This window comes from Anguilla anguilla, chromosome 12 (genome assembly GCF_013347855.1).
Source record: "Anguilla anguilla isolate fAngAng1 chromosome 12, fAngAng1.pri, whole genome shotgun sequence".
Classification (NCBI taxonomy): Eukaryota; Metazoa; Chordata; class Actinopteri; order Anguilliformes; family Anguillidae; genus Anguilla; species Anguilla anguilla.
This window is the reverse complement of record NC_049212.1, coordinates 15,291,695-15,317,063: the sequence shown is the minus strand read 5'-3', so window position 1 is coordinate 15,317,063 and position 25,369 is coordinate 15,291,695. Positions and strand designations below refer to the sequence as shown.

The 25,369-nt window shown below is 39.8% G+C and overlaps 2 protein-coding genes and 1 long non-coding RNA gene across 5 annotated transcripts in view; 1 reads left to right on the top strand and 2 right to left on the bottom strand.

The window, feature by feature from the left end:
- Positions 1-768: 768 nt before the first annotated feature.
- LOC118210032 lies at positions 769-2,773 on the bottom strand. The gene is made up of 2 exons (XR_004761794.1): positions 2,424-2,773; positions 769-1,254 (listed from the first exon to the last, which is right to left on the bottom strand). It is a non-coding gene; the product is annotated as an uncharacterized LOC118210032 (long non-coding RNA).
- A 706-nt stretch (positions 2,774-3,479) lies between these two features.
- Positions 3,480-7,373, top strand: colca2 (colorectal cancer associated 2). Its single transcript, XM_035385875.1, has 4 exons — positions 3,480-3,677; positions 5,257-5,305; positions 6,179-6,423; positions 6,740-7,373. Exons 1-4 carry the CDS (start codon positions 3,480-3,482, stop codon positions 7,073-7,075), a joined length of 828 nt encoding a protein of 275 aa, XP_035241766.1. The 3' UTR covers positions 7,076-7,373.
- Positions 7,374-7,565: 192 nt separating this feature from the next.
- LOC118210048 (NF-kappa-B inhibitor delta-like) overlaps positions 7,566-25,369 on the bottom strand; it is a 38,099-nt gene continuing 20,295 nt past the window's right edge. Inside the window, exons 5-13 of one of the 3 annotated variants that reach the window (XM_035385873.1) lie at positions 23,687-23,961; positions 19,123-19,237; positions 16,227-16,373; positions 11,704-11,755; positions 11,386-11,555; positions 11,032-11,148; positions 9,643-9,807; positions 9,188-9,315; positions 7,566-8,014 (exon numbers count right to left, since the gene is read on the bottom strand). In XM_035385873.1, the coding sequence (XP_035241764.1) occupies positions 9,226-9,315; positions 9,643-9,807; positions 11,032-11,148; positions 11,386-11,555; positions 11,704-11,755; positions 16,227-16,373; positions 19,123-19,237; positions 23,687-23,961 (1,131 nt within the window). In that variant the 3' untranslated portion in view covers positions 7,566-8,014; positions 9,188-9,225. Of the gene's footprint in view, positions 8,015-9,029; positions 9,316-9,642; positions 9,808-11,031; positions 11,149-11,385; positions 11,556-11,703; positions 11,756-16,226; positions 16,374-19,122; positions 19,238-23,686; positions 23,962-25,369 lie in introns of those variants that run through there. The other 2 variants (XM_035385874.1, XM_035385872.1) reach the window with 2 other exon arrangements.

The window sequence follows — 25,369 nt, the reverse complement described above, 5'->3', positions numbered from 1 at the left end:
GAGAGAGAGAGAGAGAGAGGAAATGACCATGTATCCAGACGCTTAAGAACTTCAGAACAATGCGTTCATAATAACCACAAAAAAATTATTCGTTATTCACAATAAATGTACACAATCCCCATTCACCCTCATGCTAAATAAACAATATATAAATAACGTGCGATTATCTATTCGCTTTACATTTTATTTTCTAATTGGAGGTTGTGGATATTTCATTAAACCACATTTCAAAAAGCCATAAATAACTGAAAGCCCCTAAATAAAGATGTTTCGTTTATGTACGGCATTTGAAATCTTTTGGACAGCAAATATACTGAGACTTCTATGGCTAGCAGGAACCATGAAGACAGGTGTATGAGTGGGCGGGGCAAGCATGATGTGATACAATTTAGGCAATGGTCACGAAAAAAACAACAACTTTCATTCCTAAATTTTGTTTCAGTAGTTTACATTTTCTGGGAGGATTTTGTAAGAAGTTTCTTGACCACTGAAGAATACAGCTTGATGTGAGGAAGATGCTTCCCATGGCAGTGATGTTTATCATGGCTGCTACTGCATGCCACGCCCACAACTTCATTCGTATGAACAATTCATGTATAAACTTATGCCCGCAATATGTGAAATGAGTTGATCGACTTAAAAGTGTGTTTTAAAATATGTCGCAGGTGTCATGTGTAGAACTTGGAGTCAATAAGACGTAGCATCCGACTTTTGCAGTGCAATTGGGCTTCATAGAGGGGACTGCAACCATTGGTATCAAAAGGTGGATAAAATGTCAAAAATATCACTTTATTTTTGATCTAGGTGTACAATCACATCAATTTCTATTAAAGGGCATCTTAATTCAGGTATTAATATATTGGGGACTACTAAAATCTGACTCTTTTTATGAAGCCTTTGAATATTCAAATTGAAAGTATCGCGCAATCATTGATTGTCAAATCATTGAGTTCTAGAGGTTTTAAATAGTAGGCATGGGGAGAGAAAAACTCAAACTAATATTTCCCTAGCTATATTACAATATTATTGCATGTCCTCAACCTTGTGTCAGAGGTTTGTGTTGAGACTTTTTGTTACTTTTGTAAATATTTCGTTCTAGCCCATATAATTGAGCCAAGAGCAGATAGGCAGAAGACTTCCATAGCAACTTCTCTTCCAGCGTTTTTTGACTTCTTTCAGCCAACATGTCTGGTGAGTTTTTATACAATTTCAGTTCTTCTTCTTCTTCTGTTTTCAGTCTTTTTATTACTGTGCCTGAAAAATATAGAAAGGTAGATCAGTAACCGAAAATTATCTTGGAAACATATAAAACATAACAATTGAAGCTTTTTGAAAATCGAGTGCAGAAGCAACATTTTTCCAAGTTCATTAAAATATATGTACGTATATTTCAGTTGGTATTGGCCAAGAGTATATCTTTATGAAATAAATGATCAGACTACCTATTGCAAACGTGTTATGACACTTTAAAGGAACTCGAGTGGTATAGATGCGTCACCACGTGTGCTGCGTTTGCAGTGAGAAAAGGCTTTGTAGAAGTGTTTTCATTATAGCAGTTTTAAGCGTTTTAGTAACACTACAAGTTTTGACTCCTCGGTTTTAAATTAGCAGCCGCAAATGCAGCGAACGTTGGGAACGTTGCATTATCTGGCTTTGGGTGTTTTTTTAGGTCTTTCACCGGCAATGAAAAAATGTTTTGCCATGAATAAAAAGCATGAATAAGCCTTAGCATAAAAAATTAGAAATTGTGACGATTGGAATAGGGCGTATCTACCTCATGTAGCCTACTATTTGCCATATTAAGACAAAAAGTGAGCAGGATCTTAATACATGAATATTTATCAGGATGGGTCTGGCACATTTAGCTTACGCATTCTTCCTCTGAAGTGTTATCGCATCACTTTTAGTGCCGATTTTCCGCTCCCGACACAATTTGAGCTTACATGGGTGTCTTTAGCAAGCTTAACCAATATGTGGCGTTGTTTCTTGTGCACACTTGCGTTTTATTCAAGAATGTTATTTATCTGTAAGTCTATTTGGCACTATTGCAGACGGAATAGTCCAAATATTATGAAACGGCTAAACAATGGGTATTATTTTCACATATTAGCTAAACCCTTGGTTTTACTTCATGATGGCGAATTACATATTGCACAATTTTCACTGTTCGGAATTTATTTAAGAATCATATAAATGCACGTAAACACGGTTAAATTCTTTTAAAGTATCCCTTCTCGTTTGACGCGAAAATAGGTTCAAGTTGTTATGGGCTATAGCCTAGTGTTCAAACAATCTGAAACTGTTTAACGCCCAAGAAACTCCAGACAAATAGCCTACTACCGGCTTAAAGAGCTAATTTAATTGACTGCTATGATTAAAAAACATAGACCTACTAAATTAAATATGAAAATTAGACTACTTACTTGAATAATCGGACGAATGTCACAACTCACAAATGCTAACGCGTTAGCCTACTTTTCTTTCCCGTTCGGGAATTTCTTTGAGCTGACCGTCCACGGGCTTCTTTGTGTCTTATCACTAGCCTACGCTACTTTTTTTTGCCTATTTGCAATACTTTTGCTAGGCTTAGTATTTTTTTGGAATTCAGCATATATGCTAATAGCTACTATCACTTAGTGATTTTGACATTCATTTTGCATTCTTTTATTTTTAAACCTACGTTTGATCAGGTTTACCTTTATCAATCACTGCTTCCACCTCATTCTGAAATGGCTGACAATGAGCTCGCTGACTGCCCACTGTAATTCGCCATCTACGACTGTAATTCGAAACGGTAACCCGCTCGTTGTCGTAAAAATGTCTGCGACAGCAATGCAGTTATCATAAATTGATGTCTTTTAATGCAACTTATTCACCAAATTTATGTTTTAATTGAAACGTCTATCGCCTCAAACATTGTAAGAAACTACGGCGTTTATGTGCATACAATATTTATGCATGTCTGTTTGCGTAGACTGTGATTGTGTGTTTGTGGTGCGGCGGTCTACAGCCTAAATTTAACAACCTAAATTTGTCATGAACTAGGCTTATATTATATTAGCGTACCGGCTAATTTTGGGTTATGTCATTATTTCAGTATAAGAAGCAACATGTCACTATTCAGCCATAATATGGACCATTCGTGGTCGGGATAAATAAACACTAATGTTCCCGTCTCATCTGTAAGTGTTTATAGGCTAATCCAATGTATACTAACACGTCATCATGTTCTACAGGTGCTATATACTTACCTGAACATAGAGAAATTTTAGTATAGCCTACGCCAAATACCTAGGTTACACACCGATTAACTTTGGTATACTTTTCGTTTAGAAACTCTTACACTCGGATTCGAGAATTTACGTGGAACACATTAGGGAGTTTCTTTTTCTAAGGCAGTAATGGGACTCGGGAAGTGGGTGGGACTTCGACACAGTCCTAAATAACCCCAGCGGTCGTTTGCACAGGGATAGCCATGTATGATTTACCTTTACACAGAAAACTGCACTAAAGCCCGAATTGTATTTATTTATTTATGTATTTATTTATTTACACTAACAGTTGTATTTATTTCAGCAGATAAACCCAAGGTGTATCAGGGTGTGAGAGTGAAGGCAACGGTCAAAGAGCTTCTGCAGAAGCGGAGAGCGCTTGAGGCGGCAATAAAAACCACAAAGGTAAGAAACAATCTCAGAGCAAAAGGAAGACAGTTGCATTCTCGTGGGCGAGAAAACACAAGCGCGCGCACGCTCAGACATGCGTGCACTGGCGCGTTCTGCGCATAAGCACACACACTCACACGCACACACCAGTGAATGTGGTGGAACACTTTTTTGTCTGTAGATTTAAAAACCAAGACCACACCGTAAAAAAATGTTTTTAGTTATCTTCCATAATACATATTTTATTGATTTACACCATCAACAGCTTTCTCACAGATCCTTAATCCAATGTTAAAATCCCAAATAAAAAACATCCCTCACAATTGCACATGGAGAAAACAAAAGCAAAATAATTCCCTGCTAGAAGTTGCTTTTCCAAATGAAAGCCCATGTTGTCATCCAATGATCATTTAAAAATTGTCAAAAATAGAGAAAGAGGGGGAAAAAACTTTTAAGCATGTCTCTTGGAATCACTCTGAACATCAGGATGTCTTGAAATCACAGAATTGAACGACACAAAGCAAATTATTTGTATTTATTACATATTTCCACAAAGTCGTAGTTCAAGTCGAACTCTACACCAGTACTGATAACAACAAATGAAAATAAAATTACGTTTGCATGTCAAAAAAGAGACCTGCTTGGCAATTAGTTATTTCGCAACTCCACACCTGCTTTCGAAACCTCCATTTCACACAGGCTTTTGCAGGAACCAACATCGCCTTCGCCACAGGCTCCAGAGATATCAAAATTGTACACTAGGAACACGCTCGCATGCACACGTAGCATTTTCTCACCGTGGCTTCATTACAAAATGTATTTGAACTCAGTCGGCCTGATTTCTTTCTCTTAATCGTATTCACGTGATGGGGTTTTATTTATTTATTTATTTATTTATTTATTGAATCCATGAATTCTAAGGCAAGGCACTTATTATACACAAATGTATAATACACTGTAGGTCAAGTGGATTGACTAGGGCAAAAACGCATCTCTCTCTCTCTCCCTCTCTCTGTGTGCGCGCGCGCGCGCGCGTCTGTGTGTGTTCAAAAGTTGATAATACCAAGACGAGTAAAAGCCATTTTTATGACAATAGCGTGTTTACTGGATAAAATCGGTTAATGACGTTACTCGCTTTCGTCCAGAGTGATTTTAAATGTATGACAGTGCAAAAACACAGTTGTGCCAGTGCATTGCATATTGAAAGTCCAAGGAGTGGAAATGGACCGTTTAAGCAAACAAGTAAGATATGTTGGTTAAGAAACTGTAACACGTGAACACACACAAATAAATAAATAAATAAATAAATAAATAAATAAATAAAATAGCTGGTTTGTGCAGATGTCAGTTTTTAAAAGCCTGCCTCTAGTCGGTCTGTGGTGAAAATATTTACCATAGAATACTCATACACTGGGCATCCATGTTGTTCTGGTTATCCTATTTGTATTAATTATCTGTTTTGACATTGACATTTTATGAAAATTACACACAAATTCGAGGGAACCTGAGCGATGAAAACACTTTCTTGATCTGCGATTGGTGTTTAATCTTCTCTCTCCCCCCCCCCCCCCCTTTTCTTTTATCCCTGATATAGGTATCTCAAAGTCCGGCGACTCAAGACTTTCATTCCCCATCATTTCCTGGTAGGTTTGCAATACACAGTAGAGAGATTATTACAGCTTCATCAAGATCTCCATTGCACATAATTCATGCATTTTACAGATTTAAGTATAGATCTGCATTTATTTACATAACCTTGGTTCATATAATTTAACAAATGAGCAATGCAAAAAATATACATAGTCAAATGCATTTTTGCTTTGGAAACCTTTTAACGATATCAAAATTACTGCGAAAACAACTAACTTAATGACACACTGGCGCAACTGTGCGAGTGTTTGTTTTTTCCGCATGTGATGCATGTAGGCTATATAAGTATTACGAGTCCAAAGTACACAAATCTGTACTTGTCTCAAAAAATATAGGCTACTATTCAACTTCAGATACAGATTTGTTCAAACATAGGGTCATTTTATAACAGTTCACAAATGCAAAGCATTTATAGTTACATAATATATTGCAGCTAATTAGAAATTACATTTTGTAATGTAAAAGTATGCATAAATCATGAAGCAGAAATTACATAACATTGAAAAGGACATATGAAATAAAAAAAAATACTTCAGTAGCTTGTTAGTGTTCATGTAAATAAAATACTAATCGAAAAATGGTAATCGTAAATTAACTTAAAACAAAATTATGTCTCCAAAGAAACTTACATTTAATGCCAACGACCTTCGGGCAGAATACTCTGGTTAAATTGAAAGTCAAAAAACGATTGGCAACGCACTGCTCCCCTCGGCTTACAGCATTCGGCTCCTTTTATAAACGTGCATTTAAATGTGATTTAACTGTTGGCTGATGCTCGTATGACATCATCTCTGAAGTCTTTACTAATTTAAATGTGTTCGTGTTCTTCAGCGTATTTACCATCCTCTTCTTCTTCACTCTCCTAGCCTATCACTTTGACGTTTGCCCTGGGAACTCCATGCCAGACAGCAACAGTTTCCAGCCGCAACAATACACAGACAACATTTGTAATATCCCTTTAGAGACCAGTCCGTTCGACAATCAGCAGTTCATTAATATGATGCTGCCGCCAGAGAATTTCAGCAACAGCTCACTTCCAGCGGCGTCTTCCGCGCAGTATTGGACTCACGGACATTTTCCGTCGAACTCTGACTACTACAACCAAGGAATGGTATGGGCTTATTTACTATATATTTACCTATGTGACATATTTATTTCTGAATTGCAGAATGTCAGAACAATGAACAGTTATATATGGAGAAATCTCCCTCTCTCTTTCTCTTTCTCTCTCTGTCTATGTGTGTGTGTGTGTGTGTGTGTGTATATACATATATAATATACATGATGTAGAAGTCTACATATCAAATCCGCGAGGATGTCAAAGGCATGTGTAGTAGGTACCTAGTGCTATCAGACAGTATGTATAAAATGAACATTTTGGACAATATTGCATTTGTTGTCTTAACTTTTTGTCATTGTTCTTTCAGGCTTCCAGCTCTCCCTCAGATTCCATGAACATCACCAGTCCAATAGATTACAACAGCTATTCCCCTCCTCAAAGCTACTCCTCTTCCTCCTCGTGCTACAGCTCTCCCACGCGAATGGACTCCAGTTACAGTTTGGTCCCCGAGTGTTATCATTACCAGCACTGCAGCCCACAGCACTGCTACTGTGTGTCACATTGGCTAGGTCCCCAGGAAGACTTCACAAATCTCGAATACACGAATTATGGGACACCAGACTCTGCCTTCACGTCAGCAGTAGAAGAGAGCTACTTCAGAAGGGACAGGCCATTGTCCAGCTCTGAGATGTGTTACCTTTAAGACATTTTTACCTGTCACATTCCATATTTTTGTTGTGTCTATAAACCAATCTGTTCGAGGAGTTGTTGTTGAAACATTTTTTTTTAAATCAAATTTGAATTTTTTGAGGTCCTCTCAGAAGTTTTGTTGACCTGCCTCTGGATTGAACAAATGAATGCAATGCACTTGTATAATATTCTGGCTTTTGTTGACTTATTGATATTTTTTCACCAAATGATTGAAAACATTGTGGATATTTCCAATTTTGAACAAAACACAAGCATAGATTTCTTTAAAAAATAAAAATATATATTTGTAAATAATGTGGCATTTTATTAGTCTCAGATAAAAAGAGTATTTTGACAAAATATTTTTTATATGGATTCAGCTACTTCTCATTTCCACTGGTAAATTATGTTATGTATCATTGTGGCATGGGGACAAATTTATAGAACACTCTTGATTGTGAGATGCTGAATGTGACATAAAACACATATATTTGATCAAAACATAACCTTTTATCTTACATTACAACGTACACGTGTACATCCATTCCTATATTTAGTAGGTTTGGAATGTCAGGTCTAAATAATAAATATGCTAGTATATATCTTAGATTATATTATAATATAAATTATATTTCATAATGAAAAAATACATTTAAGCTGCTTGTTTTATCTGGTGGTTTCCCACAATATGTAAAAAAATTTTTTAAGTACACATTCCATGCATTTAACAAATTTAGTGTACATTTAGTGTACAAAACATATAAATATATATCTCATACATTTATGCAAATGTTGTAAAATATTTCTATGAATGCATGAAGTGCGCATGAACAAACTATTACTTGATAAGCACAAATAAGTCTGAGATAGAAAAATCAATATTTTAGGTAATGATTGGCAAACATGATGATTGGCCTTGTTCTCTCATTACAGTACAGGAGGGTAGATGGCACTATAAAAGAGAGAAGGAAATTTAGATACACTACATGACCAAAAGTATGTGGACACCTGACATCTAAAGGTTCATATAAAATTATGGAAATGAATAAAAGGTTGGTCTACGCTTTGCTGCAATAACAACCACCACTCTTCTGGGAAGGCTGTACACTAGATGTTGGAGAATTGATGCAGGGATTTGCTTCCATGTCGCCAGAAAAGCATTTGTGAGAGCTGGCACTGATTTGGCGATTAGGTCTGGCTTGCAGTTGGCTTTCAAATTACTCCCAAAGGTGTTGGGTGGGGATGAGATCAGGGCTCTGTGCTGGCCATCAAGTTCTTCCACACTGATCTCGACAAAACCATTTCTCTGTGGATCTTGCTGTGTGCCCGGGGGCATTGTCATGCCGAAACAGGAAAGGGCCTTCCCCAAACTGTTGCCACAAAGTTGGAAGCACAGAATTGTCTAGAATGTCATTGTATTAAGATTTTCCATCACTGAAACGAAGGGGCCTAGCCCAAACCATGAAAAACAGCCCCAGACCAAGTGGTGTCCAGATACTTCTAGTCATATAGTGTGTAAATTAACAACAACAAAACCATCTCAAATAAAAAAGAACAAAAGAAAGACACACACGCAATCAACGTTTGGGCATTGAAATAGATAGATAAAACATGATGAGTATGATCTGGCAATGCAGAGGAAGTTGCAAATAGCAATGAATGCATTGAACAATATTCCTTAAAGAAGACTCTGCCTCTGGAAAGTGAATAAACTTTAAAAAATGTGGTACCAAGGAAAAGGCCAACGCACTCTGTCTCCCATTAAAACAAAATGGACAAAAAGCCTTAAATTAAATGAGCTAGAACAAGGCAATTAAACAGCCCAACGCTTATCAACACTAGATCTTCATCAGGGTCACACGGCTTTTAAATCCAAAGGCTTTTAATCAATTTTTTCACTGGGAGACAGAGTGCCTTGGCCTTTTGTCCTTGGTACAGCACTTTTTAAAGTTCATTCACCTTCCAGAGGCGGTGTCTTCTTCAAGGACTGTTGTTCAACGTTTGTCTACCTGCCTTACCAATGAGCACCCGTCATTCCTAGACCCATGCAGCGCTTCTTTTCCAGTTGTTTGAAACCTATAAATGCATATCAGTCCTTTTGAGACGACCCATGCATGTGACTCACGTAAAGCACCGCCCATCTTGGACTCTGAATGTGGGGAATCATCGGTCCTGGTTCTGCCTGGTGCTTCGGTGTGAAGAGGGATGGACGGCTGGCGCCATGCCTTTGGCCCTTCTGAGCAGCCCCCTTATCTGGAAATGATCAGAAAGAAGCATATTATCACCACATCTCACATATCAGCATGGCCATCTTCTTAGAAGGCTGCTAATTATATAGGCATGTGGTATGCTTCGTTGGCTAATAGCCTTTATTGGATAATATACTCTCCACTAATATACCCTCCACCAGTCTATGTAAGGGGCTGAACATGAAAAGGCATGCATTTATAAGTGCTTTAATGACTGCACTATACAATGCAGAGGGAATACTTGGTACAGGACGGCACCATAGCAGGCTACCCTGGCAGGCACATGAATCAACACGGACAGGAGGAAGGCAAACCAGTAAGGGAGTGGTACCGTCTCTCCCGCTGCCCCAGGAGGGAGCAGGTGGGCAGGCTGCTCATTGTCCAGGTTCCGGAGGCTGGGATCTGCCCCGTGAGCCAGCAGCAGACTCACAATTGCCTCCTGCTGGCTCTCGCCATGCAGTGCGGCTGCCATGTGCAGGGCCGTGTTCCCGTGGGCCTGGGGACAAACACACGTCATGAGCATACCTCTGGGGCAATGCTGCACCAGCATGCTGGCTAATGTAGTTCTGCGTAAGACTAACTGTGTGTGTGTGTGTGTGTGTACGTGTGTGTGTGTGCGTGTGTGCATGTGTGCATGCGTGTGGTTGTACATGCACATGTGTATGTATGCGTACACGCATTTGTGTGCATGTGTGTGCGTATGAGCAAGTTTGTGTGTATCTGTGTGTTTGAGAAAAAGAATATGTGTGGTAGTGTATGTACATGTACACTATATGACCAAAAGTATCTGGACACCCCTTGGTCTGAGGCTTTTCATGGTTTGGTATAGGCCCCTTAGTTCCTGTGAAGGTAAATCTTAATGTGAGAGTGTGCAATCACATTATAGATGATTCGTTTCACCATGACAATGCCCCTGAAAACACATAGAGGTCCACATAGAAATGGTTTTGTCGAGAGTGGAGTGGAAGAACTTGACTGTCCAGCACAGAGCCCTGATCTCAACCCTACCCAGCATCTTTGGGATCAATTGGACAGCCAACTGCAAGCCAGGCCTAATCTCCCCAATCAGTGCCCAACCTCATTAATGCTCTTCAGGATGAATGGAAGAAATTCCCCGTAGCAATGCTCCAACATCTAGTATAACGCCTTTCCAGAAGAGCGGAGGTTCTTATAGCAGCAAAGGGTGGACCAACTCCATATTAATGCCCATAATTCTGGATAAGATGTTGCATGTCAGGTGTCCACATACTTTTGACCATGCAGTGTATGTACGTGTGTATGCATGCATGTGTTCCTGAATACATGCATACATGTGGACTTTGCTGTATTTGTGAGGACACATTGACTTGTGTCCCCAGTACAGTCCCTACAGAATTAGAGCGCACTGTGTCATTGCTCTCCATGTGACAAGCAGGAGGAGGGTTCTGGGAAGGCAGACAGATGCAGCATGGTACTCTTTAATAGGACTTCCTCCATACCATCCACCCCCATTTTCCCTTCGGTTCCAATACAGTCTAGTCAGCAAATGGAAAAATCATAACTAAGTAACCAGATCCTGGTGTGGTGCATGTTTTTGGAAAGTCCCTGTGAAATGCAGGATGCAGGGGAAAACCTGGCCAGGCTGATGCCCATTGGTCCACTGTGATATGAGAGGGTAACGCTTGACAGCAGGAGAACGTTAAGGTAAACAGGTTACTGTGCCCTGCTGTAAATCAGTTACCTTCATGTTAATGAAGTCTGGAAGAGCGCCAGCGTTCACTTCCAGGAAGAACCTGAGCAGGCTGCAGTTCCCAGCCTGAACTGCGAGATGCAATACAGACTTACTGCTCTTTATATCCTGCAAAGAGAGAGGGCTTCGGTATAATGACTCATTACTCCCACCCCCACCTACTCCCCAACACACACACACATTACTCACAGCATCATTAATACTTCTACTGTCAGCCCTGCATCTACATGTAAATGCTCTACCGGGGCGAGTACATTCAGATGAGATTACGGTGTTTGCTTGGACCTGCGGAACGAGGCCAAGCTCCTGCTCACGCTAGCGACTCCGCGTGTGCGCTGTCCTCACCTGGGCGGAGAGGCAAGATCCTGCTTGCAGCAGCAGCATGATGCAGTTCATCACCTTAAATTTCCCCATCTCCAGCTCTTCCGAGCCTTTCACGTGCGCTTTGAGGTTTCGCTGCGTTTCGCGATGTAGTCGATTGTGGGACAGAACGGCACAGTGAAGTGGACTGTGGCCTTAGATATCACCATCCAGGAAAATAAATAGAATTAAACATCATTTAACAAAGCTGACAAAAAAAGAGTTGTTTCATTGTGGATGTGCTTCCCACGTACGGTACTGCATGCCTACTGCCAAGTGTGAATCCAGTCTTTAAAAATTTACCTTCAAAGTCAAATGCTTGCAAATCCAGCGTCGATGATGTGGACACCAACACCTATGAAACAACAGGGAAGGTATTTGTATTTTCGTTGTGACAACAGGGTTTCAGCCTTCCAGTGTGTACTAGATCAATGTTTCTGGTCGGGCACATGGCTATTATGACCAAGAGCAACGGTCTGCAACCCTGGTCCTGGAGAGCCACAAGGGCTGCTCGTTTTTTGGTTTCACCTTAAAGTCAGCACCCAATTCAGACCCAAGTAACCTGGTGAAGTGTTAACTGTATATTCAACCGCTCTAATTGATTAATTAAGTGCAGAGTAACAATGAAAACCAACAAAGTCTGTGGCTCTTCAGGACCAGGGTTGCAGACCCCGGACCTAGAGCAAAGCATTTTATACCAGCTGATAAATGTACAATCCAACCATATAAATGGAGAGCACATCTGTGGAACTGTGAACATATTATCATCACATCACATAAAGTGCATCTGATTCATGGCTTTGATCCCTGGGGCCTTCAGTACTGATGACAGATGGATGGGGGCTTCCTTTCAGGCACTCATGTGGGCTGTGCACATTTGCCCCCCCCCCCCCAGATACCCCCCACCCCCCAGATACCTCGTCATGAGATAAATTTAACAAACCAGATTCCATTCCTGCTTTTGGTAGAAAAGCAGGAATGGCTGTTCTAAATACATGGCACACTAAATACATATTCAGAGGCTGGATTGTGTGACCCATTTTGAATCAGTGATTCAGAAGGGAAGTGGACTAAATCAATCTGAATGATCAGTCAGAGTTAATTATTCAATCTGAACTCACTGATCATAGACACACACAAACACACACAGACACACACACACACACACGCACACACACACACACACACACACACACACAAACACACGCAAACACACACACACACACACACATGTTTGTATTGCTATACTTGTGAGGACTTCCCATTGACTTACATTCATTCCGTAACCTCTAACCCTAACCCTAACCCCAACCACTACATGCCTAACCTTAACCCTAACCTTAACCTAATTGTAACCCTAACCCTAACCCTAAGTCCTAACCCTAAAACAGCCTCTTGAACTTGTGGGGACCAGCAAAAAGTCCCCACCTTGCGTAGTTTTCCTCATCTTTCTATCCTTGTGGGGACATTTGCTTCTCACAAAGATAGTAAAACATGCCCACACACACACACACACACACACACACATACACTCACTTTCCTTCTCTCTTACACAGGGCTGCCCACCAACCCTGTTCCTGGAGATCTACAGTCCTGTAAGTTTTCACTCCGACCCTAACAAAGCCACACTTCATTCAACAGCTAGACATCTCATTGTGCTGCTAATTAGTAGAATCGGGTGGGCCAAATTAAAGTTGGAGTGAAAACCTGGCAGACAGTAGATCTCCAGGAACAGGGTTGGGCAGACCTGCTCTAACACTGTGGGGTTACATACATATCACACATGCATAGATTTTTTAATTCAGGGGTATATGTACCGAGCAAACTGGATGAACTGGGTTTGTCTTCAGATTGAACTTCCCTTAAATAATTTTATCAGCAACAGCCAGTAATAGAAATGAAGACTTTCACATGCGCTATGCACATCTAAAACTAACACATTGCTAAGGGCAAATTGCTGAAGTACAGATTGTGCCAAGCATGTCCATTCACATCCATTGCACATGTTTAGTCACTGGGCAAACGCTGCCCTCATTTGGCACTATTTCCTTGCATTGTGTTTGCATTTCCATACAACCAAGTGTTTACTTGTTCAAGCTGAGAGTGCTTAAATAAATACAGGTTGTTCCTAGGAGGCTGGTACACGTGGTACTATTGGGAATGCCACCATGACAGATTGATATCCAAACATGTCTCAGAAGGGAACAAACAGCAAAACAGGGAAGGAAAGACTACCATATCAACAAAGAAGCGATACACGATGCCAAAATACCCCTTAGTCTCCTGAAACTGGTGGATTATCTTCAAAACTTGAGTTTCTTCAGTACCTTCTCTTCAAAAACTCTTCACGCATTTCCATTGAATTGAAACTACACTTAAAATCACATCGGCGAAAGTGGCAACAGAAAAAGGGGGCATAAATTCCTGCCAGAAAAAAAAAACTGTTGGCACAGCTGAGCACAAGTATATTGGAACTAACAGGCACTACAGCAGTCTGCTAGCATGACAGAACATCATGTATTATGTACAATGCCAACTCCTAATACTGGAAGTAATCTTCCATTATTGATTACACAAACAATGACCTACAAAGGACGCATTCACAATGTGCTTCATTGTTCACGTTTTGTTGACACTGGGAGTGGCCTTTTCTGGAGAAAAGGACACTTCCTTCTGAAGGGACTTGAGAAAGCTAGCACACATCAGAGAGGAGGTGAGTCTCTCACAGAAGGTAACTGTCGGCCTGCAGCCAACCAGCTAATCACTAGAGGGGATGCACATGCAATGCATATATTTTATTCATACATAGAACAATAATGATAATAAATGGTTCAAAATTGCTTTAGTATCTTATATGTCCCCAGATCAGGGCTCAGATCTTGCCCAGAAAGCTGTTGATAGGGATTTAGTCTGTTACTGTAATACCTTGTACCAATTTTAAGCATCTGTCTAAGATTTTGGTAACACGACATTTATTTAAGAATGAGAATTTCTAGCTTATGAACCAAAATTCAGTGCTTTATCTTAAGACTTGGTAAATGGCAGCACAATTCACTCAACTGAAAGATAAAATAGACACATCATATTTCAGCATCAATTATTTTTAAGAATGAAAGATTTGTGTCTACATTGTCAACTTAATTTAAATGTATGGCCAAAAATGCTGTGGCTGTCAACTTATCTAGTGCCACAGGCAGTGAGGGAGAGTGTAATGGTTTCATGTGAGATTGAGTTTTTCCCAGATAACGAGGCCAGGGCCTGCTGTATGGAGAAACATACCGTTTGTCAAAGATGTACAAAATGGTATCACAAGACCATTTTTTTTCTTGTTGCTATTTTTTCGGGAGGGGAGGAGGTGGCAGAAGAATTTAGAGCTCAGTGTTTATTTCAGAAGCATGTTTTCCTGAAAGACCTGGGTGTAAAACCTACGCAGAGACAAGAAAAGACAAAAACTCTAAGCCCATATCAGAGAAAAACTGATAAATATGACATGTCTCAGCGTGACCTGGACTCACGGATATTACATTACTCAGACTAAAGTGGATGCTACATTTTTCTCACAAATACTTTTTCAGCTTGGATTGGTCTGAACCTGTCCATCTGTTTTGCATGAGTCAGATATGTCAGAGTTGTAATTCTTTTTGTCAAGCCATTATTACAGATTCTACATTTTGCGTGGCCAATGTACAAACTCATGCTAGCAGTAGTAATGTCGGATCACTTTTTTTCCTGTCCATTTCCTCTTTCTGTAACTGCTATCAGATATCCAAAATAAAATAAAATAAACATTCGTGAACTGAAAGGCATCAGTCAATGTCACACTTTTAATAGTCAGCACTTCAATGTAATAAAATGTGTTGTATGCAAAACATCTACATTATCTGGTAGACTGCAGCTTGGAATTTTTCCAAGTTATTTTCTTTTTCTACCAAAGTAAGTACCCACATCTCTGGTTAAATCATGCCAATGCTTTCATTTATACTCACAACAAAAATAAATAAAATATATTCTTTGGCCTGGATTCAGTCAATATTCATCCATAATTTTGGCTTAAAAATAAATGCACATGGATGTTCTATTATTCACACAATTTTTTCAGTTTCCGTATTTCAGTAAATTTAAATTATGCAGTTGATGAGCAGCTCAGATTAGTTGGGAACTCGTTACTTGTCCAGTATTATGAGCTCAGCATAATATCCAGAATGGGTTAGGCATTTATAAAAATTTGTGCTGCAATGTCATCTAGAAAAGTTCCTTTACAGAATAATGTACAAGGGGAATCCTGAAAAACAGACATATCTCTGTGTTCTATCAAAACAAAAATGGTATCTGGGTTTTTTAGATGAAACTTTCACATTAAGTGTGTTTCCTCCCTCAGGCTGGTTCCCAGAAGATAAGATGAGGGTAGCCAAGCCTGTGTATGAAACCATGCGGTGCTGATGGATTTATCTGAGATCGCCAACCAGCTAACAACAGACTGCAGTGAAGGGGACTTAGCTGCTCCATTCATCTAGAGCTACTTTTACTTTTTCTCTTTGCTTTCAGTGAAGGGCTGGTGCATTTTCAGTCTTCCAGAAAAACATCAAAAGCATCAGCCAAGCAGCACACATGCATGCCAGACATGGTGGGGCTTGTTAAAACAGATGCCCCAGTCTCTCCACAGTATGGATGCAGAATAATAATAATAATAATAACAACAACAACAACAACAATAATAATACTAATAATAATAATAATAATAATAATAATAATAATAATAATAATAATAATAATAATCAGTCAGTGATGGGGTTATTGTGACTGTGACAATGTCAGTGCTGTATTACCTGCATCACCTCTGGATAGCCATATTTTGCAGCTATGTGCAGAGCGGTTTGGCCTCGGTTGTCAGCTGCATTCACGTCAGCCCCCAGCCTGATGAGGTCACAAGCAATGTGCGGTTGGTTGGTGGTCACTGCTACCAACAGGGGTGTCTAGAAACCAAACCATCGCATTACAAGAGGAAAACCACTAACAGGCATGAATGTCATTGTGGTCCTCCAAACAAGGCCTCCTTCATGTTTTATTAGAGGGTTAGGGTCTTTGGAACAAAGCATTTAAATGTTTACCTAAGACTGACTGGATAAAAATAAACTCGTAATACAAGCTATTATTGATTTCTAGACATTTGGGGGCAGATTTACTAAGGATTTGCCAAGTAGGGTTAAAAAAAATTGCAGCATATTTGCTGACAGAACTATGAAAATGAATACAGCCGCAACTCATTCATTTGAATAGTGGCATTACTGTATTTACTGGATGTTTCAAGTGTGAGGAAACTGCAATTTGACATGGTAAGCTTCAAGCTCCAGAGCAATTACAGTATCGATTAGATGTCCTCACAGCCAATGTCTCTCAACAAATAGGGCAGTGTACTGCTGTTGATGATCACTGAAAAGCAGATGTGGGTTTTGGGGATATGGGCTCTGGAAAGCCCAAGAATAAAAAAATTGTATAATGCATGGTCTAATGAGAACTCTATTACCACAGGTTCAATTTTTGGTTAAATTCTTGGTTAAAAACCTATAGCTACAAAATGCGAGTAGCCTGCTTGAAAAATGAGGCCACAGTAATATAACTAATAATTTAAATGAATAAAGTATTAATATCACTGAAAGCACTTTGACATCATGTTCAAAGTTACACACCTTTCAGATTTCCAAAGGACTTTCACTTCCAACGCACATGCTGCCTCAGGCATGTCAATAATTGTTATGCATGCCGCAGACAGTCATTCCCACAGCCATACTATAAGATAATTGCTTCTTCGAACACCAATAACAGCTGCCACATCAAAGTGCTTGAATGGTTTCTCCAGGCATGAAGTAATGGTCAGTGAAGACGAAATTCTTACAAAGTCTTATAAATCATGTCTAATGGCTCATGCGTACATTTTACATTCTATTCTCCCATGTTTTTGCAGCCCTTTATCTTGAACCTACATCTGGATTAAGACAAATGAGCACAAAACGAACAATGTCACTTTTCACCCATTTCGCCAACACAAAAGGTAGTTGCGCAAGCTTAGTAGATACCAATGCTGCAGTCTGACAGATGGCAATAGTTAGCTGTGCAGCTCAACAAGGCCTTGATAAATCTGGCTCTGTATCAGAAGTGGTTTTATGGTGAACAAACATAAAAATGAATCATCAGAAAACAGACACTCCTCAAATGCTAACTGAAAGACACTGGCACAGTTCCGGACATTGTCTGACTTTAATCAATATTGTGAGGCACTCCCAAACATAAGGCAATGCTTCTCATTTAAAAATACACTATTTGACCAAAAGTATCTGAAAACCTCTTAGTTTGAGGCTGTTCGTGTTTTAGGCTAGGCCCCTTAGTTCCAGTGAAGGCAAATCGTAACGCTACAGCATAAAATCACATTCTAGATGATTCTTTGCTTCCCCAACAGTTTGGAGAAGGCCCTTTCCTGTTTCAGCATGAGAATGCCCCCAGGCACACAGCAAGGTCCATATAGAAATGGTTTGTTGAGATTGGTGTGTAAGAACTTGATTGGCCTGCACAGAGACCTGACCGCAATCACATCCAAGCCCTTTGGGATCGATTGGAAAGCCAGCTGTAAGCCAGGCCTAATCGCCCAATAAGTGCCCGACCTCACTTTTCTAGCTAAATGGAAGAAAATCCATGTAGCAACGCAACAAAATTACGTATAAAGCCTTCACAGAACATTGGGGGTTGTTATAGCAGCAAAGGGTGGACCAACTCCATTTTAATCCCCATAATTTTGATGAGATGTTGGATGTCAGGTGTCCACATACTTTAGGCCATGTAGTGTATTTCTAGAACAGTTGCCTGTGGGCACAGAGAGTGTGCAGTGAGTGATTAAATACCATTGCAAATTACTTTAATAAATCATTTTCATTCTATACAGCAAAAACCAAAAAATAAGTATTGCAGTCTTATATTCAGACATATATTTCTGTTATTTTTTGCTAAATAAGACAAAAACATTGCCAATGTGTTAAGGCAATTTACCTTGTTAAGTAAAAAGTAACTTTAAGAAAAATGTCATATTATAGAGAAAGTAATAAAAATAAAATTTCTCATTGCAAAATTCTCATTACGAGACTAAATCACTTGTTAAGACATTAACCACTTGTTAAGTCTTATTTTTTGTTAAGTGTTCTATTCATTTTTATAGTCATCATTACTGATGGCACTTCCATTCAACTTAATTTGAGCAGGCTTTACTATTGTATTGTGATCATTATTGTTATGGTTATTGTTTATGTTGGAAATGGGCCTTAAGACTAGAAAACATTGCTCCAAGGCAAATAAAATGTCTGAGAAGTATTTCCAAATAAGAAGTATTTCTCTTGTTGTAAAACAAGTATTGTAATTAATAGTAGGTTGTCAGATACGTAGAAAACATGCCACTCTGGTATTTAATATTTCAACTTGGAGCCAAAAGAATATGCCTTAACAAGAGATTGACAAGTATTCACCTATCCTAAAAACTCAGGCCCAGCCTAGCTGTGTGCGTGTGCCAGATGAATTAAGCAAAGTAATTTCAGTGCATTTCAAATGGGCACAATTTAATCTCCTCATCAGGTGGGAGAAAGAGCGGCCCATCCACAAGTACAAGAGGGAGTCTGAGAGGGGAAAAGAAGGGAAGAAGAGAGAGAAAGAAATAGAGGGATGAGAGGATCTATCGCTTACCTTTCCTCGATGTTCCCTGGCGTCAATCTTGCACACTCTGTGCAGCCTCCGCAGCCTCTCAGCGACTGCGCGGACGTGCTCGCGCATCTCTTTCGCAGCGTAGATGTGCAGGATCCTACGGGGTGAGAGAAGACTCGCTGACAGCTCCACTCACGTGTTCTACGCAACCGAAAAGCCCCGTGACAACCTATCCCTGCGCTGGCCTTCCAAATGTAATCCCCTGATGGCATGCAAATAACTTCATAGCATAACAGCTTTAAAAAAACAATAAAACACAATTGTAACAGTGTTGAAAAAAGCTGTCTATTTAAAATCAAATGATTTGGACTGATGAGATATAGAAATGAGCTGACATCATTATCTCTGCTGGTGGTAGAATTAGTCACATTTTAAATAACACTGTAGAGGCAAAGATTCACTTAGGCCTACTGACAGATTTACCCCAAAGTGCTGAATCAAGTGCGCCATCCATTTCTATTTCAAATGCATTTTTCACCTTTTGGAGTAATTGCCTTAAATTAAGTTAATTGAGTTAAATCCCTACCATTATCACTATAACAAATAGTAACCTCTGGGTGACCGTCACATATCTACACAGAATTACACAGAAATTTTCAATTGTCCCAGATGACAGAGTTATCAGTGAATAAAAATGTAGGCCATGTCAAACTCTTTCTGGTTGTTCTACAGGTTTGCCAGCACAGACCTTGCTCAAATTCCATTAACAAGAAAAGACCAAGGCTGTTCCAGGATAGGAGTTTGGGTGAAGCTGAAACTTAATAAATTGTCTAACTACTCAACTTTAGTCCTAGAACCCTGTGATAAAAGTTATATTTCAGTAAATGTTTTAATTGGTATAGATATGTATACAGCAAACTTAAGGGGGTAGCCACATACATATTTTATTGCCGTGAAATATAAGCACATGTTTATTGAACCGTTTTTTCACATATTTATTTTATTTTTTTTAATTGTGCATTGATGATTTTAAAATACTGTTTACTTTGAGGGGGATGTGTTCAGGATCTGTACCTCTGTGATTTGTTCTGGAAACATTTTCTAGCCTCTGGCTCAACTACAAACTGCAGTTAAAGCAGCTGTGTTTTCTGAAATGCAAGTGTGCAGACTACCTAGAGGGTAGGAAGCTTCAAAGTCTGAAAGCATGGAAACTCGAGTATAGGAAGTGAACAAAAAAAAGAATCACAAATGCAAAGTTACTCAGTAGGGTGCTGTTTTTAATAAACCTGGCTGCTCTTGCCCCGGGTTGAAATTACTGGTAAAATGATTTATGATGTTATGCCTGTTATGATTTGTGCTATGACTTAATGCACAGACGCCATAATCCTGCACATGTGCTGTACTGTTGCCCATCGCTGATGATGTTTTCCCCTCAGAGTTCCATGCTGACATCATCATCTCGGACAACATTGCTCATAAAACAGGTTGAGCTGCTTGGTCACGGAAGCTCCCCACAAATGCACCCCAACAATCACCCCTCTTTCAGAGTCAGAGTCTTTCAAGTTTCCTCATGAATGCAGGCAAGTAGGCCTGCCTGGAATTTGCATACATGACCCTTTACATTTTTGCTCTTTATGGAACTTCCATAAGCTCTGGATATGTAGCTTATTACTGTTCACTCTCAACAGAGAGCTGTTGCTACTGTGCAAATGTGAAACAGCTTTCTCCTCATGGTCATTTTGCCCCAATCCTAAATTGACTTGTCCAGACAAGTAGGACAAGAGTGGAAGTTGATGTTACGGCAATAAAAGCAACACACCCTGTTTTATCAACCCAAATCATCAGCTTTCTTTGCCTTTTCAAAGGCAAAGAAGTACTTCTTGAGAGGAATTTGGGATGATGTCTCATGCTTGGAATGACAGTTAGCATCTCACATTGCTGAATAAAAGCTGTGCCCTCCACTCCTTCGTCATAATTTTGCAATTATTCTGTGCAAGAGCTGCGGCTAAATGAATAAATGTTTTTAAATATGGACAAACCACAGCTGAAACATGGTTTGGTGAGTTCAGTATCATACATAAATATCATCCATCATACAATATAACATGTTTGTTATTCTAATTAATGCAACAGCAGGGGAAAAACATTCTATTTTAGAACCACATTTTCTACTTTCATCGAGATATATGTGATAATGAATACCCTGACATTAAAATATGTTTATCAGTTTATGGGTCATTCATTTAACCCTTTAAGGTGTAAGATCACAAATATGTCCTGATGTAACAATAAATTCCCTACTGTGCAATATCCTTTAGAATAAAAATAAGCACTGTTAGCATATATTTCTGCTTATGGGCATCTATAAGCTATATTCCATGCAAATGTAGTTAGGCTCCAACATCTGTGAAATGGATACAGAGTTAATAGTTATATTTCCATTAGAATATCGTAGCAATTTTTCTATTTAGACAGAGGGTAAAACTGTGTAAAAATGATTGTGTTGCATTATTATTATTATTATTATTATTATTATTATTATTATTATTATTATTAATAATGTATTTATTTATTTAAATTAAAAGCAACATTTAAAAGTATATATATGGATTTGCAAGATCCCCAGGCTGAACTGGGCAGATTGAAGGAGGCCGTGAGTTTATAGAAGGAGCATGGCAGGGAGTGATGAGCATTCATAGCGCTCACAGAGATCACTGGGGATGGATAGGCAGTTCTCCAACAGCTCACAGATCACATGGGGCAGATAGATAACTTTCAGACGCAAAAACTCAACCCTGCGCCACATGCCTAAGTGACATAATTCTGAATGTCTCCGCAACACGGGATGTAATATTAAGATCAACCAGGACACTAAAATAAATCCAACACTCATGTAATGTTCATGCATTCACTTTATTTTATTCACATACCTAAATATATGTATATATATATTTTTCCAGAGCAACCCACAATCAAATAGCCATTAGACTTTTCAGCAAAAAGACACTATTGCCTCACTAGATTATGACAGGTTGTTTTTCTATATTTCATAATTTGCTGTGGAGTCAAACTGGGCTTCAAAGAAGAAAAACAGAAAAAAATCATGAAAAAACATGTACAGTATGCGCAGAATATCATACAACTCCAGTCATGACATATAATTCATTATAATCCAGGTATTTTGTTTTCCAAATAATGGGACAAAGGCAAGTCACCTGCATACCCTCTCCATGCACCCCTATGTCCCTCCCTATTATGCTAAACATCCTGACTGAAATATAATCATTTGCAACGGCAGGCAGAATTATTTTTACAGATTGATAACCTTTTATGAAAGTGATTGTCCACCTTTTATGAATAATTCTGGGGGCTTTTTTCTGTTTTCATAATTTTGGATGTTATGAACAGTAGAAATATGAACACTGACAAATGTAAAAAAAAAATAATTTAAAAAAAACTTACATGCTCTGAAAAAATTCCTTCTTCCTTTCTCTTTAATCTCTTTCTCTAAACTACAGGGTTAGACTGGCTCATTTGGGGATTAATGTTGACTGTGCCCCAGGCCCAGACAGGTAACTGAAGCGGGTGGGGGGCGTTCGACCAGCAGCAGGTGCAGTGCTGGACCTCTGGTCCCCCAGGCAGTATCAGTTCTCTTCGTGGGGCTACAGGGGTACAGTGTCAAAGAGCCAGGCCTGGGGCGCAGCGCCAGTGTGGGAGATGAGCTTGCTCACACGTGGCGGAGAGAGGAGGCTGACTAAACGCTGCTCCGAGTGCAAGCCAGCTGGGCTTGGACCGTGAGAGCAAAGATCACAGGAAGCGATTGTGTAAAAAAGCCCTCGAGGAAGATGGCAAATTTTCATCTTTGATGTTTTTTTCCACAGTCAAATTTATTGGAAGTTAGGTGGACTTCTGATTTTATCTTTGTCTCTACCAAAATGAGAGCATGACTGGCACACTGTCATAAATGGAATTCAAATGCTTTCTCCTCTTTTACCAAAACTGCAATATTCAATTGGCACATTCAAATGTATATCATAATTTTGATTGAAAAACATCCAAATGAAAGTTTCATAATTCTGCCTGCTGTATGCTTCATGAACTTCAAAGAAACTTTTGGAATGCTAAAATACATATAATTATAAATACTCTACTGCAGTCACATTCAAATTTTACAAGAGTTTCAAGTCTGGGCATTAGGACGAGAGCAACACATGGGTGGGGCTGAAAGCTGAAAGGGGAGAAGTGGGCTGAGGGGCTGAGGCTGAAGACCATCAGGCACTATGGGTAAAGTGGGAGGGGCCAGGGGCGGAGCTTAAAGCTGTCAGGAGTTCTGAGTAAAGAAGGAGGGGCCAGGGGCGGAGCTGAAAGCAGTCAGGAGCTCTGGGCAAAGTGGGAGGGGCCAGGGGTGGAAAGCAGTCAGGAGCTCTGGGTAAAGTGGGAGGGGCCATGGTCGGAGCTGAAAGCAGTCAGGAGCCCTGGGTAAAGTGGGAGGGGCCAGGGGCGGAGCTGAAAGCAGTCAGGAGCCCTGGGTAAAGTAGGAGGGGCCAGGGGCAGAGCTGAAAGCAGTCAGGAGCTCTGGTCAAAGAGGGAGGGGCCAGGCACATACGTGTCTCCGTCGTCGTCCTCCTCCAGGAGCCGCTCCAACGGCAGATGTGCCACCGTGGCACGAGCCTGCTCCAGCTGCAGGGGGTCAGGCTCTGGAAAGGGCAGAGGCACTGGCAGGGACACCAGCTGGGGGCCGGAGAAGGGAGCAGTCCCAGGGGCGCACTGCACCCCTGGGGGGGAGACAGTGGCGAGGGGCTGTGTCCAGGGGATGTACGTCACTGAGGTGTCTGCAGGCAGGTCCACCTGGGGCAGTGACGTGGAGGTCGCAGTTCTGGCCTGGAGGGCAGTAGGGAAACTCCACTTACTTCACTGAGACTCTTCTAATTATATCACGGAAAGAGTCATAAAAAACTGCACAGCTACAGAATGAAGCAGTCAGCAACCTGGGAAAAAGACTATGAGAACTACACAAGTCATCTGTAACCCACCTCTTTTTTCATATAGGCCTACCCGCAATCTTAAAAAGACTTGTTCAGGCTGATTGTTAATCTAAGAAATAGCCAACACTTTCAGTTACATCTGGCTGTTCCCCCTGCCTTCAGTGTGCAGAATGCAATAATTTACACACCCAAGAACTGGCAAAAGATACCAAATTAAGATTTGTATCACATATAATTCAAAGAACAGAATTTCTTTTCTTTTCTGACCATGTTCAATGGAATATGCTTGACAGACATCCAGACCATTAAAAACAGACTGTCAGAACATACGAGCTGCATTGGAAGGAAGGATCTCAATTCACCTGCATCCAAACATTTTATTAGAACAAACCATAACATTCAAGCTCTTAAACTTATAGGCTTTGAATCGGTCCATCTTGGAAGAAGAGGGGTGGACATTAAGAACAAAGATCCTTAAACGAGAACCATTTTGTATACATACTCTGGGCACTATGGCACCAGTTGGGAATGAAGAATGATGAATTCAGCCTCAAACCTGTTCTGTTAGATAAATATAGCAGTGCACTGTAACCTTCTCACAAATGATCTAAATAGTCTCCTTTGAATTGTCTTCACATTTCTTTATTATATGAAATGGGGAAAATAAATTATTTATACAATTTTTTTCTCTGCCATGCCAGCAATCCGCTGGAGCTTGCTGTTTGTTAGATAACTAAAGAAGTCAAATTTCTATTTTTCCATTAGCTTTTTAAAAATAAGCTTTATTGTAATAATTATCCCGATTATGTCCCATGTCTGCAATATATTCAAATGTTTATCAGAATGTTTAGAAACTTTTTTCTGCCTCTGCATATTATGGTGCAGGGAAGTTCATGAAATGTAATTAATTGTTTGTGTGCAGTTGGATAACTGATATATCTGTCAAGTGAGATGGGAGGTGAACACCTCAAATAGCACCTGTTTTTGTTCATTATCTTGAAAGGCGTTGAAGACGGCATTAGCCGAAACATGTCTGCCTTGAATATAAAGATAAATAATTTGTAATCTCTTGCTTGATTAACTGGAGTGTGGGCCTCCGTGCATTTTTATTTCCAACTGATCCCAAAGGTGTTAGATGGGGTTTAGGTCCTGGGCTCTGTGCAAGTTCTTCCAAACCATTCTTAACTAAACCATTTCTATGTGAACCTCGCTGTGTGCCCAGGGGCCTAGTCATGCTGAGACAGGAAAGGGCTTTGCCAGACTGTTAGGGAAGCACAGAATCATCTAGAATGTGACTGTATGCT